The following is a 12,917-nucleotide window of genomic DNA, read 5'->3' on the forward strand; positions in this document are numbered from 1 at the left end:
AAGCTGTTTCGTCATTGCTACGTCTTGTGGAAGCAGGTTCTGTAGTTTAACAATCTGCAGGAGGGCCACCGTTCGTCACCCCTGCCTCAAGAGGAGGATCTAAGCAAATGAGCTGTGGTAGGGAGCTGCTGGAGATGACCAATGAGAGGGGGAAAAACTCTTCTGGAATTCTAAGTTGACTTCATTGGGGTGACAAGGGAGAGGCCAGAAGGCAGCCTTTATGGTCAGAGCCCAGCTGCTCATTCACAGAAGGCTCTGTTTGTGCTGTGCTGACCAGACAATGGTAATACTTCCATGGAATATTTCTTTTCATGGCGTGAATTCAGAGTTGCATATGAGGCATTACAGCAGCTGACCTGCTTCGTTTAAACCCGGGTCTGTCTCAGTCACATGGGAGTATGATTTTTAAAGCAAAAGGGACATGATATGCCTAATTCTGACCTGAGAATCAATGGATTAAGAATTTTTACCTGAGTTTACTTCTTTCCTCCTCCCTACCACTTCATTTTCCTTTTGAGTTGTGTCACATCTTGTAAGCTTGAAGGCAGGGGTTGCCTGGGTTGCAGTGATTTGTAAGCCACACTGGGAGTATTTTTGTTTTTCCTAAAGTGCAGGATATATATTTTTTTAAAAAGCAACAACACCTAACTAATTAAAAAAATAACAGACAGGATAATGTTCTGTTTTGAGTGTAATTCATGATAGTTGGGTTTAAGCTGATTGTAAGAGTGAGGAATTACCGTAGCTGGGATGTGCTGATAGTGTCCAATTTTTACATACAATTGATTTTGAGAGCTGGTGTCTCATAGTGACTAAGAGTCTGGTTTTGGGGGTGAATGGATGTGGAAACAATTCTTAATGGGAGCTAAACACGATCCCTGTTTCCTTCTTTGTCTGTGGTTCAGATCTCACCTCTCAGCTGTGACCTCACTAAGTAGCCATGGGCATCTGTTCTCAGACTCCCAATTTTGATACGGGGTTACGCTGCAGCTGCTGATAATTATCTGACCCATATCATAGGGTTGTTATGGGGATTGTTGAAATAATGTATGGGAAGTACTTAATAACAAACAAACAAACAAACAAACAAACAAACAAACCCTATTATTATTAGTTCAAATAGGGAGCACTGCATTTTAATGGGTAACTGATCAGTATTTAATTCACTGAAATGTGCGCCCTTAAAAGGCACAGCTAGGAATGGCTGGCCTCCTTGAAATTTTGCATTCAGCCTCTTTCTGTTGGGTCTTTGTTGTCATGGCTGTGCTTGAAATTTGATCAGCTTTGCCACTTCCTGGTCACAGTTCCCATGGCTCTCTCTGTTGCTGAATGGAAACCAGGGAGAACGGAGCAGGGAACTACTAGGGTGGGAAGCTACAGAGCGAGAAACCTGACTGCTCTGCCTTATCAGGGAACTGCACCTGCTGTCACATCAGGTTCCCACTGAACCGGGATGCCATTTTCTGAGATGCAGATTCCCGACCAGAATTTGAGAGCGGATTGTGGATACCCGAGAAACTTACAGTGCAGCACTGATGAGCAAAGCAAGGATTCCAAAGCATCTGCACTCATGCTGTCGGATTCTGTGGCAGGAGTGGGGAGTGACCTCCAGGCTCTCTGCAAAGAAGAAAACACCTTTTTGAAATGTCGAGGGTCCTCAAACTCTCCTTTCTAGAGCAGGCGTGTAGGGCAGGGGGGTTAATATCCAAGCTGATCCACTCCAGGCTTTGCATGTCTGGTTTTCTAAATGGAGAACTGTCAGATCAAAGTGTATGGACATGTGCAGGAAATCTGCTGGAGCCTTAACATGGCCTTTGCAAGTGGTTTTCTGGACAGCGTTCCCATGCTTACAAAAAGGTAAGCCAAAATTTTGGCCAGTAGCTGTTTTGGCAGGTGATCTGGAGCCCCCACAGAGGGAATGGCTTCTCCTTTATTCTGAGTTGGGGGGTCTACTTACTTCCCAAACCTTCGAGGCCAAAACAACACAGGGATATCCAGCACCATCTTGCTCACTAATGGGTTTCTGTGGAGTGTCTGGCTGGTCACCATTGGAGGCAACAAGATGCTCTTACCCTGAATGTGCCTTTCCTCTTTCCCAGCATGACAGCTTCTATTTTACATGCACTAATTTAAGCCAACTTATTAGCAGAGTGTGGGTCCTTAAGATAGCCAGAACCAAACCATTCATGCATAAGAGGGAAGTTTCAGCAGACTTGGTACAGCCCCCTGCAGGGGTGCAAAAGAACATTTAGATCATCAACAACAAAAACCCTCCAAAGAGGGAAGGGATGGGGTGGGGAAATAACTTGTCCAATGAGGACTGAGCATTCTCAGTGGCCATGAATTCTGACTGACTAGGGCTGGAATAGAAAGTTGGAGAGGAAGGATGGAGTTCTGGAACCCTGATTGGAAGCAACATTTTGTTGCAGATCCCCACTTTTTAAGAATGGCATTTAGCATGCGCTCAAAAGCGCTCTCTCTCTCTCTCTCTCTCTCTTAGCTTTCAGTGATACATGACCTTAAGTCGTTGCACCGGAGACAGATTTTGGGCCATAGCTCTGGCTCAGTCTGCCCAAAAGCCAACCTTAGCTGGCCTGTGGTTCTTTAATCATGTGGCTGTACTTTATTCCATGTTGCAATCCACTCCTCAGCCTTTGTCATTCTTCATATCATCCTTTCCACACCGTTTGCCTTGCTTTTATCGGTGCTAATAAGGCTGTCATTTCAAATCCACTCACATGCCCTTATCTCCCTTTGATTCTCCCATCCAAACAGAGTGATATTAATTGTGCCTCTCCTTCCTGCTTTCCCTTTGAAAAAGAAAAATATTCTGCTGATGTCATCACCACCCTCTCCTGCTGCAATGCAATTGATTTCCCATGCCAATAGCTGCACTGAAGGGTATGCACTGGATAGCTGTGGGGGGATAGCTGAGTTCCACTGCAGAGATCAACATTTTTGCCAAGAGGCAAATAACAATCATGTTAAGCCTAGCCAAATATTCTTAAACCAGGGTTCAGTCACCCAGTCCTCACCAATGCCAAAGTAGAACTGCCTCTCCTCAGCCCATATTTTGCTTCAAGTCAGGAATGCTGTATGGACTTACCCTTAGTTTGGCTGTTGTCAATGTGGGCGAGTCCATGATTTCCCCCACACATGCAAGAATGCTCCCACCTTCAGTAATTCAGTGCATAGAGTGCAAATAGAGTGCTGTCATGTCCAGGGTGCAAACAAATCACTATCTTTCCCAGTGACATACCTGCCTGCAAGGAAATACGCTCCATTGACAGCTCCATACAGCATAAGCCAAAGAATACGAACACAAGAGATGTAAGCAAACTGCCGTTTGACAATACATGTCTTAAAATAGCCTAGAAGCATATGCCCTTCTAGTGCCCCAGTAACTCGATTTGTTGAACCTTGGTCAGTTCTACATGCAGGAGAGTCTTTTTTCATGGATGTACAAACAAGCAGCTATCCACCTGTGCTTTGAAGGGGTGCCGTCTTCGGTCATTGTTGTACAACATGATTTTTTCCCTTCTGAATAGATCACTCCATAGTTTAGGAGGGGTTTGGTGATGTGGAGGGCTAGCCTTTTCCTTTGCCTGCTGTAGAATTCCCCTGCAATCTTACCCATACATACTAGGATGACTTACTTCTGAGTGGATAACCATAGGATCACACAGTAAATCTGGTATTCTCTAGGAGACGTCAAAGTCTGCTGTTATGGTCCTAGAGCCACATACAACATGTGGGATGAACTCTTTATTTGGGCCAGTTGTCATTTATCAACCAGAAAGGTTTTGAATCTTTGTTGAATCAACCTGTTTTTGCAGGAGAGGCCACCAGAGGCTCTTGGTACCTTCCTACCACCCTACCACCACCACTTCCTCTCTCTCTTTTACATATGTGACAATCAGTTAATCAGAAACCATCATTTGCAAATCTCGGTCTAAGGCAGAAATCTGTGCAGGCTTCCAAGTCCTACAAACTCAGAGCACTTGGGGACATTTCTGCCCTGGTTCTTGGCTTCTAGCACAAAGCCACAATAAGGCAAAACCATCACTTTTGTTCTAGGGCTTCCAGGCTATTACTATTTTCAAGTGGGATCCAATCTCATAACTAACAAATTCACATTCAGCAATGACACTTGATTGGGAAGTCTTGGACAAGAAGCCCGCTTCCCCAGAAGACCAGACTTACTGTGTTAATAACGATGGGAAAGGTAGAATCTCTCTTTGCTCTCTGTAAGCAAATCAGGACAAATGGTAAATAGCTCACCTTGCAGCTATAGAGGCACATTCTGAGACACATGTGCGCCGTGCAGACAACAGCATGTTCTCGTTTGCTCACTTGATTCTCACATTCCTCAGCACCCTTTTTTGTTTTCCCTTTTATCAAATTTTGGACTGTAAGCTCCTTTGGGGCAGAGAACTTATGGAACTCTGCAAGTGCCACGTACTTGTACGGTTGGCGACCAGATAGGAAGGAAAAGGTTTGCTTCAGTTCATGCACTAAGCTAGGGGCAAGCTGTTAGTGGCACTTGGGTATGATCCAGCTCGCAAATCAATTCTATTGTGCTTCTGAAGACCCTACCAAATTTTAGCCAAGGCATGTTAGAATATGCTTGCCCACAGTTTGACTTGTAAAGAGAATGAAATCGTTAGGTACCTCCGCTTCCAGAGTTGCCCCAGTCTACTGTTGTAGAGCATAATTCTGATATCTTTCTCTCCCCCACTCTCTGGTTGTGTTTCTCATAGACCAATGTGGCATTTTCACAGTGCTCTGTGCGTGTGCTGTATTGGGGAAAATGCTGTTCTTTACCCAGAGGGTTCGTCCGCTGTGATTGCTGTGTTGAATGAGGTTGCACAAATGTCACAGGCGCCTGTTGTGTCTGCGATGCCACTGGCAATCAGCAGGAGAGCTCCTTTCCCACCCAGGCCCATGAGATTTGGTGATCTTGGGCACCATCCGGGCAAAGCGAAGCACGTTGAAGCCCCATTGTTTTCCATGGGGAGTGTGCTGAGCACGTGAGGGATTTCTCCCACGGTAATTATAGAATTGTAGAGTTGGGAGGGATGCTGAGGATCATGTAGTCAAGCCACACAGGAATATGCAGTATCCCATGGAGGGGGGTGGGTTTCAAACCTGCAACCTTGTCGTTACCAGCACCACACTCTAACCAACTGAATTCTGGGATGCCCAAGGTGCTTGATGTTGGTTGGATTTGTTGTCGCCACCATAGCTTTATAATGCCTCCCTCCCTGATTGTTTGCGTGAGAGCTCCTGTGACAGCTGTTGGTGTGAACTGAGCCAGCCCAGAGAGTGCAAAGCAGGCATGGCCTGGGGAGAGGGTGTGTGGCCTGGGAGAGTCCCAGGGGCCAGGGAGAGAGGTCTTGCCCACCTGGGTCTGAGGTTCCCAACCCTGCATTAGGTGGTGGGACAGGATCTTACGCTATTAGCTGGGGTGAACATAAGTATAGAACCAAATATGACACGTACTTAGCACACATTTTGTGGATTTCACTCTTAAATCTGCTTAGGCTGTGTTCTTACAGGGCAGGGGCTGACCCTGTCTTGCTACAAAGAGATGACTTTATGACCGTGATGGACACAGCCCTGCCACCTGGTGCAGACCTTCTTTGAGGAGTCTTAACTTTTTGGGCAGTGGAATCAAATTATGCAGAACGAGCAACTGCTTCTGTATCACGTTTCCTAATTTTCATAATATTTGCTTCATTCTTTTTTTAAAAGATGAAGCACTTTTTTTATTGGTATGCATATTGCCCCCAACCTTCCTTTAAAAGATCCTTGACGTGTGTGTGTGTGTGTGTGTGTGTGTGTGTGTGAAGGGCGGAGGAATCCACTTGCAGTGAAGTCTCACTTTGGTACTACTGCATCTCTACCTGTTTGAAAGCCTTCCTCCACAACACCCAACCTAATTTACCTATCCATTTTAGCAAATCCATTGCTTTTTTGTTTTGTTTCTTTTTCTTTTATTTTCTTTATATAAAAAAACACCATTGGGAGGGGACTTTAAACAAACCAACTTAAAAACAGTAACGCCTCACGCAGTTTAAAGTCAACTGTTTGCTCAAAACAGAAATCTTAATGGTATTTTTTTGTTCTGTTTTTTTTTTTTTTTGTTCTTTTTTCTTTTCCTTTTTTTGTTTGTTTGTTAGCAACCAAACTACTGGAGCTTTAAGGTCAGTACTTCCAATTTTTACCCACACCTAACGCTTTCGTTTAAAGGAAAATTGCATGCGCTTTCCCACCCTTTTCTCTGTATTTTTTTCTGTACAGTGTGCACAGGTTTGGGGAGGCGATTGGGGAGGTCTCTTTGGCTTTTGCCCTCTCTTCCTTGCACCAGATCTCCTGTTTCTATGAGCTGTTTCTCACATTAGCCTCCTCAAGCATGGAGGAGGGGGGCTCCAGGAAGTTTCTGCAGCATCTGGAAGTGTGAACTGGAATTTAAAACAGGGTGCATGGGTGTCCACAAGTGAGATCTCTCGGTGTGAAAATGTAGCCTGTTCTCTGTTTCAGTGTTTTCCTTTGCCTCCTGCCACCCTGGAAAAAAGCCTGACAATACCCAGAGTAGTGTGCCCATGGGTCCTACATTACAAAGGCCCCAATTTCGTTGGAAGGAGTCCTCTGTTTGAAGGATTATCCAGTCCAGGTCCAGTTTAAAGCTGAAGAACCATAAGAAGGGAGGCCAGCTGGCGCCTTGGAGTAGCCCCTCAATAATTACCACCTGAGCCTAGAATCGTAGAATTGTAGAGTTGGAAGGGACCACAAGGGTCATCTAGTCCAACCCCCTGCAATTCAGCTAAAGCATCAAAGACAGATGGCCATGCAACCCCTGCTTAAAAACCTCCAGCTTCCAAGTCCAATCCACTGTCAAACAGCCCTTACTGTCATAAAGGTCTTCCTGATGTTTAGTCGAAATCTCCTTTCTTGTAACTTGAAGCCATTGGTTTGAGTCCTGGGCCCTCCAGAGCAGGAGAAAACAAGCTTGCTCCCTCTTCCATGTGATAGCCCTTAAGATATTTGAAGGTGGCTATCATCTCTCCTCTCAGTCTCCTCTTTTCCAGGCTAAACATACCCACCTCCTTCAACCGTTCTTCATAAGGCCTGGTTTCCAGACCCTTGATCACCTTGGTTGCCCTCCTCTGCACACGTTCCAGCTTGTCAACATCCTTCTTAAATTGTGGAACCCAGAATTGGACACAGTATTCCAGGTGTGGTCTGACCAAGGTAGATTAGATTGGTACTATTACTTCTCTTGATCTGGACACTATGCTTCTGTTGATGCAGCCTAGAATAGCACTAGGTTTTTTTTGCTGCTGCATCACCCTGTTAACTCATGTTAAGCTTGCCATCCATAAAGACCCCTAGATCCTTTTCCACATGTATTGCCAGTAAGCCAGGTTTACCCCATCTTATATTTGTGCATCTGATTCTTCCTGTCTAAGCGCAGGATTCTACCTGAGCAGGTTACAGCAGTTTAAAATTCAGTATTAAAAACCATTAAAATCAATTGCAGTCACAGGAATTGGGTGCACCCCAAACACACACATATCTTAGGTGTCAAAGGCCAGAGCAAAGACTGGGGTTTTTCCACATTCACCAAAAGCTGACTAGTGAAAGGGCCAGACATGCCTCTGTGGGGAAGATTGGGGACAGAGAGGTATTGTATCCCCATTTAAATTATATCATTTCCCTCCACATTTGCATCTTTAAGTAGAAATTGGCACATGTGAATTCTGTGCAAATCTGTGTCTCCCCTTTTTTTTGCAATTTGTAAGTGGCCACGCTTAAGTGGAAGGGTTGAAGAGAGGTCCCATGGAGATGGCGTATTTGCATATTTGTCTTCATGCTGCCATCAGGGCAGGACTTTAGGACAGAGGTCCATGCCCCCACTCTGCAGAATGAGCAGCAGGGCTGGCTTATTATATTTTGAAGCAATGCACATTTCCATCCGGGGATGGGGGTGGGAGGCTGCACTAATAAGACCATTAAGTGCAGAATCTAAAATCACCTTACTGCATCACTGCTCTAGATTTTTTAAAAAATGAAAACAGCCTTGGGAGGCTGCCAGATGAGAAGGGGAAGCTTAACCTTGTTCCCCCACCAGCCATATATATATTACACACACACACACACACACACACACACCTGCTCCCAAATGCTGCCCCCCCCCACAAAAGGAAAAAGAAGCTTGGGGAAGGCAATAGGATCAGAAAAGAACGTTTTGTAATAAATGAGTTAAGCACCTCTACCCATCCTTCTGTGAACCTCACAACATCTTGAGACAGTTTTTCACATCCTGCGCTGCCCAGACGACAAGACCCTCCTCTCAGCCTTGCTGATGTGGTTCAAAGGAAAGCAGAACAATACGCTTGGCACCAGCTTGGCTGCAGGAGTTGCCAGAAGGAAGCATACAAAGCCCCGTCCAACCGCCTTAGGGACTCCACTTCTTCTCTGTAAGATATCTCACGAGGCATCAGAGGTTTAGGCCTGGAGTTTTCCTTCTTCCAGATGGGCTCCCTTTCAAGGTGGACTAGCCACATTTACTCCTCACTTCTACAGCATGTGCAGAAGCTGCCTTCTTGACTATTGAACCCACTATTGGTCTAATACGCCAGAGCCTGTTTTTGCATGTAGGGGAAGTCCCTAACTCAGCTAGGGTTAGAGACCCATCAACTATCCTCACCTGGTTTAGCTGGCCAGTTGAGGCTGCTCCCAGGTATGGCTGCTGTTGCGTGCTGAGCTCTCCTAGGAGCCGCAGGTGAGAGTTGAGGGCAGGACCAATGGTGAACAAACTGTCCAGAAGGAGCATGACGTGTACCCAGCCAAAGGTACTACCCCTCTCCAAACACCCCTACACCTCCCCAAAAAAGCATTCAGCATTCCCACAAAACTGTAATTCTCAAGATTCTAAGGCATGACAACCAATCACATTTCAAACCAGTTTTAAAAAAATCATAATTTATATGGCCACCATCAATATACAGTGTTCCACAAGGTTTTCAAAACAAAATGTCGGATCCCTTGATGCCTTCAATTTTGCAGTTTAAATGTTGGCAGCGGAGCTGAATGGCCGGGCAATAGGGGAATGCAGTGTGAGGAAATGCAGACATGACCACTTAGGCTTCATTTCAGCAGAGGATGAAGATTAAATGCGCCGTTGCAATGTGCGGCACAGCCGCGTCCTTAATTTACACCTAAGTTTTAACTGGCTCTGACAAAGTCATACAGACGGCCACGTCAGCTCAGCAGTTTCTGTCTTTCGTACAGCTAATTAGTCCCTATCAATACATCCAGAAAACATTTTCAGGAACAATCTGTGTGTAAGGTAAAAAATAATAATAGTTATGTGGCGCTTTAGCAAGATTGGTTTAGCAAGATTGGTTTAGGAGATTGGGCAGGGAGGGTTGATGTAAGGGGGTCCAGGAAACAATGAAGTAGGGAATGCCAGCATCTCCCAGGAGAGGTGTCAAGACCCAGTAAGGGGGGGAGGAATGATCAAAAGAGTTTAGGGATGATTCAAAATGCTCTCAAGCCTTCACTGCTTTAGTAGTTGTCTTGCAGGAAATCACTTTAAGATGCAAAATGTGGTTTGCCTCCAAGCGAGCTTTGCTCCCAGATTCCCCAGCCGCGGAAGGGGAAAAGAAGGGATCCTGCAACACTGGTGTCAGCCTTAGATGGTTTCCCGCCTGAGGCCCAAAGAAGTCAAAATGATTCTGTGGTCTAGATTTCCTTTCAGCTTAAAAAAAAAAATTAAAAAGCCTCACGTAAAGGCAATAAATAAATAAATAAATAAAAATGGCAGCTCTTCTGAAATACGTTGCCTGAAGCAACTGCGTCCCGTTGATGCATGGTAAGGCCAACCCTGTTTTGTACACCAGGAATTAATCTTTCCTTTTTGGTGGTTTGGCAAGAAGGGATAGGAATTGTGGCCAATATCTCCTTAGAATCGAAGAGGAGAACCATCAGCTCAGAGTAGCAGGAGTTATTTAAAAACTGTTGTTCTTTTTTAGGGCAGTGCAGAGAGTATAGCCAGGGCGGTGGACCCTACTCAGTTTGCGGGCTGAATGATAGGGGTGGAGATGTTCCTTCGGGTATTCCGGGGTCCTTCAGGTAATCTCTAGTAAAGACCTGCAAAACACATATATACACATTCCAGCATGGGATGATCCGTAGACCAGTGTGTGTGTGTGTGTGTGTGTGTGTGTGTGTGTGTGTGTGTGTGTGATAGGGAATTATCACAAAGTATTTGCCACCTGTACTTCCAGAATTTGTGTGCAGAAAAGCCAGATTGTGTCCTTTCTGGTAGAAAAACAAAATCTGAACTCCCTAAGCTGCCTTATACCAGGTCAGATGGGGGAATCAAATTTTGGAATGTTCCATCTCCAGACAAGAGATTCCCTGCACACAGAAAATTAATACGTTCAGGAAAAGGGTTCTAGCCTAGCTTCTTCCTTAACAGGGTGGTGTGTGTGTGTGTGTGTGTGTGTGTGTGTGTTTTGAGGACCAGTACATGTGCCAGTCTCAAGTAGTGCCCCTCAGACACAGGTTTACTGCTTCAGTGAAAACATAGCCAAAGTATAACACAAATCAATTTTGCATGATCTCAGTGTGATAATAGAGGAGTGAGTATTGGGGTGAACTGTGTCGTGCTTGGCATGCTCCTTTTTTTGCTTTAGCCAAATAAAACTGCTTTGGTTTGGTAGAGGGTGAGCGAGTTGTCGGTATGAGAGATATAGCTCGACTCCCCAGGATTTCTTTGAGCGAAGTTCACGACACCTAAGCTGATTTACTCTGTGATTCTGACATTGCCTGTGTGCAAGTATGGCTTCCAGACTTCGGGTTTAGAAGACTGCAGTTCAGGAAATTATGTTAGTTGCTGTGCTGATCCCATAGCATAGGAAATACCATGTAAGCCAAATACCTTTTATAAAATACCTGTATAATTTGACGAGTGTGCAAGCTTTCAGGTTCCACAGAATTCTTACTTGTGCCAGATTTGAGAGTTCTCGAATAAAAAATAAAATGCATTTTAAAATGTGCATTTTGAGAGGAAATGCATCTAGAAATTTTGAGAGGAAATATCCTTAGTAATGTGCATTTTTTAAATAGAGAAAACACATTTGAAATACATATGTGTTTAAATGCAAATTTTAGCATAGGGTTTTTGTTTAAAAAATATAGCTATATAGCTATATTTAAAAAATATAGCTGCTCATTTTGCCCATGCTATGCTTTAAATCACCACCTAACTCCACATTGTAGAGATCTTGCCTGACCTGATTTGGGTTGTGTGCCATAGCACATGTAGTTTCATATATCCCATCCCTCCCTGCTGTGCCACAGATATGTGCTTCTCTTTCCCAGCTTATTGCCTGACTGAGGCTCTGCCACACATCACACAGCTTAGCTGTCCACCCTCCCATCAGCACCGCTCCCTCAGCAACAATTGTCAGAGGAATTTCTGGTCTCTTTGTCCCGTTGTAAATTCTATCATCGATCACCCACTCCTGCTTGGTACTCAGTGGTCCTTTGGTAACCTAGCAACTGCATCCCCAGCAACAGAAGAAGGGAAGATGATGCGGGACACTAGAACTAGTAATTGTCGATTCTTGTTTTAAGAAAATAACTTACCATTTCTTTTGCATGCTAAAATAGTTGAGAGCATTATTCTTGCTTGATTTGCTTTTGTGTGTGTGCACGCACACACACACAGAGAGATTTCAGTTGGTTTCTGAATTACCAACAGCTACTTTGGAAATCAGTGAAATCTCTGCCTGCAAACCTCACATTATGCTTTCAGACTTATTTTCAGAATCTTAAAAAGTTTACTTGTGAGCTGTAGCTTGTGAAAAGTGCTCTGTGTGTTCCTCAGAGGCACTGTCTTCTTTGTTGTTATACTATCTTAGTCCTGATATTAACAACAGGGTTGAAGGCTGAGCCCTAGTGCAGGGATGGGGAACCTATACCCCCCAAGGTGTTGGTGGACTACAATTCCCATCATCCCTGACCACTGGATCATGCTGCCTGTGGCTGATCAGAGCCGGAATCCAACAACATCTGGAAGGTTACAGGCTCCCCACCTCTGATTTAGGGGAACCTCAAATCTAAAACCTGAGTGAAGCCAGACCTTGTTACTCCTTGATTCAGGGAATGCATTCTGTCCATGCCCAGAGGAACACTTCTATATTGAAATTTGGCTGCTGCTCATTTCAATTAGGGCTTCATAGGAGAGTTCATTTCATTCCATTTCAATCCATTTCATGGATTTCATTCCATAGTGTGTACTAGGAAACAAGATACCTTTTGGGTTTTTCACCTTAAGCACCAAACTGCCTTCAGCTCTGAAGCCTTAGCAGGCCAAGGCCTCAGAGGAGACAGCAGCTTCTTCTTACCTTGTGTGGGTCTCTTTTGTTTGCGTTCCTCCAGCAGGCTGGGGAGTTTGCCGAACCGGCGCTGCAAGCATCAGAGATATTTGCTCTACCAAGTCAGGCAAATGTCAGGCAGGCTTAGTGCTGTAATCCTCTGCCAAAACGCAGCCAGCGCCCTGAAGGCCAGGCCTGCCAGCAGCTTTGAGAAACATCTGTGCCTTCTGTGCTGCTGTTGCTTCTGCGGTTGCTGCTGTTGCGGAATTTGCCCTCTGAGTAGTTGAATGAAAGGTTGCGTTTTGCTAAGCCTGGCAACCAGGGCATAATTCAAGCCAAGCTTCATCACCAGAACTTTTTGACTTAACTTGAAAACAGCCAATCCAAACAGTCCATCTGAGCATGTGCAGGCTGTGTTTGTTCTCTGCTCTTCTGAACAGCTACAGCACACCTGAGATTGTGAGCAAGAGCTTTCAGAGGTGTGTATGTGTGTGTCTTGTCTGGGGTGCTGACTTTGTGGGCTCA

At 44.9% G+C, this 12,917-nt stretch overlaps 1 protein-coding gene and 2 long non-coding RNA genes across 18 annotated transcripts in view; 1 reads left to right on the plus strand and 2 right to left on the minus strand.

The window, feature by feature from the left end:
* The window catches only part of SRCIN1 (SRC kinase signaling inhibitor 1), a 264,954-nt gene that overhangs the window by 151,366 nt on the left and 100,671 nt on the right, over nucleotides 1-12,917 (plus strand). For 6 of the 15 annotated variants that reach the window (XM_083469415.1, XM_083469416.1, XM_083469404.1 and 3 more), the window contains one exon: nucleotides 6,183-6,206. The exons of 4 other annotated variants lie outside the window; for them this stretch is intronic. In XM_083469415.1, coding sequence (XP_083325541.1) covers nucleotides 6,183-6,206 — 24 coding nt within the window. Of the gene's footprint in view, nucleotides 1-1,362; nucleotides 1,858-6,182; nucleotides 6,207-12,917 lie in introns of those variants that run through there. 5 more of the 15 variants (XM_083469411.1, XM_083469413.1, XM_083469418.1 and 2 more) reach the window with 3 other exon arrangements.
* LOC310690888 lies at nucleotides 1,520-2,435 on the minus strand. Its single transcript, XR_014518254.1, has 2 exons — nucleotides 2,073-2,435; nucleotides 1,520-1,617 (listed from the first exon to the last, which is right to left on the minus strand). It is a non-coding gene; the product is annotated as an uncharacterized lncRNA (long non-coding RNA).
* On the minus strand, nucleotides 3,107-11,552 carry LOC310690887. Of its 2 annotated transcripts, none has more exons than XR_014518252.1 (3): nucleotides 11,460-11,552; nucleotides 10,966-11,035; nucleotides 3,107-3,263 (listed from the first exon to the last, which is right to left on the minus strand). It is a non-coding gene; the product is annotated as an uncharacterized lncRNA (long non-coding RNA). The 2 variants fall into 2 exon arrangements; XR_014518253.1 differs by lacking the exon at nucleotides 3,107-3,263 and adding an exon at nucleotides 8,951-9,344.

This window comes from Podarcis liolepis (genome assembly GCF_965112155.1).
Source record: "Podarcis liolepis genome assembly, chromosome: 13".
Taxonomy (NCBI): domain Eukaryota; kingdom Metazoa; phylum Chordata; class Lepidosauria; order Squamata; family Lacertidae; genus Podarcis; species Podarcis liolepis.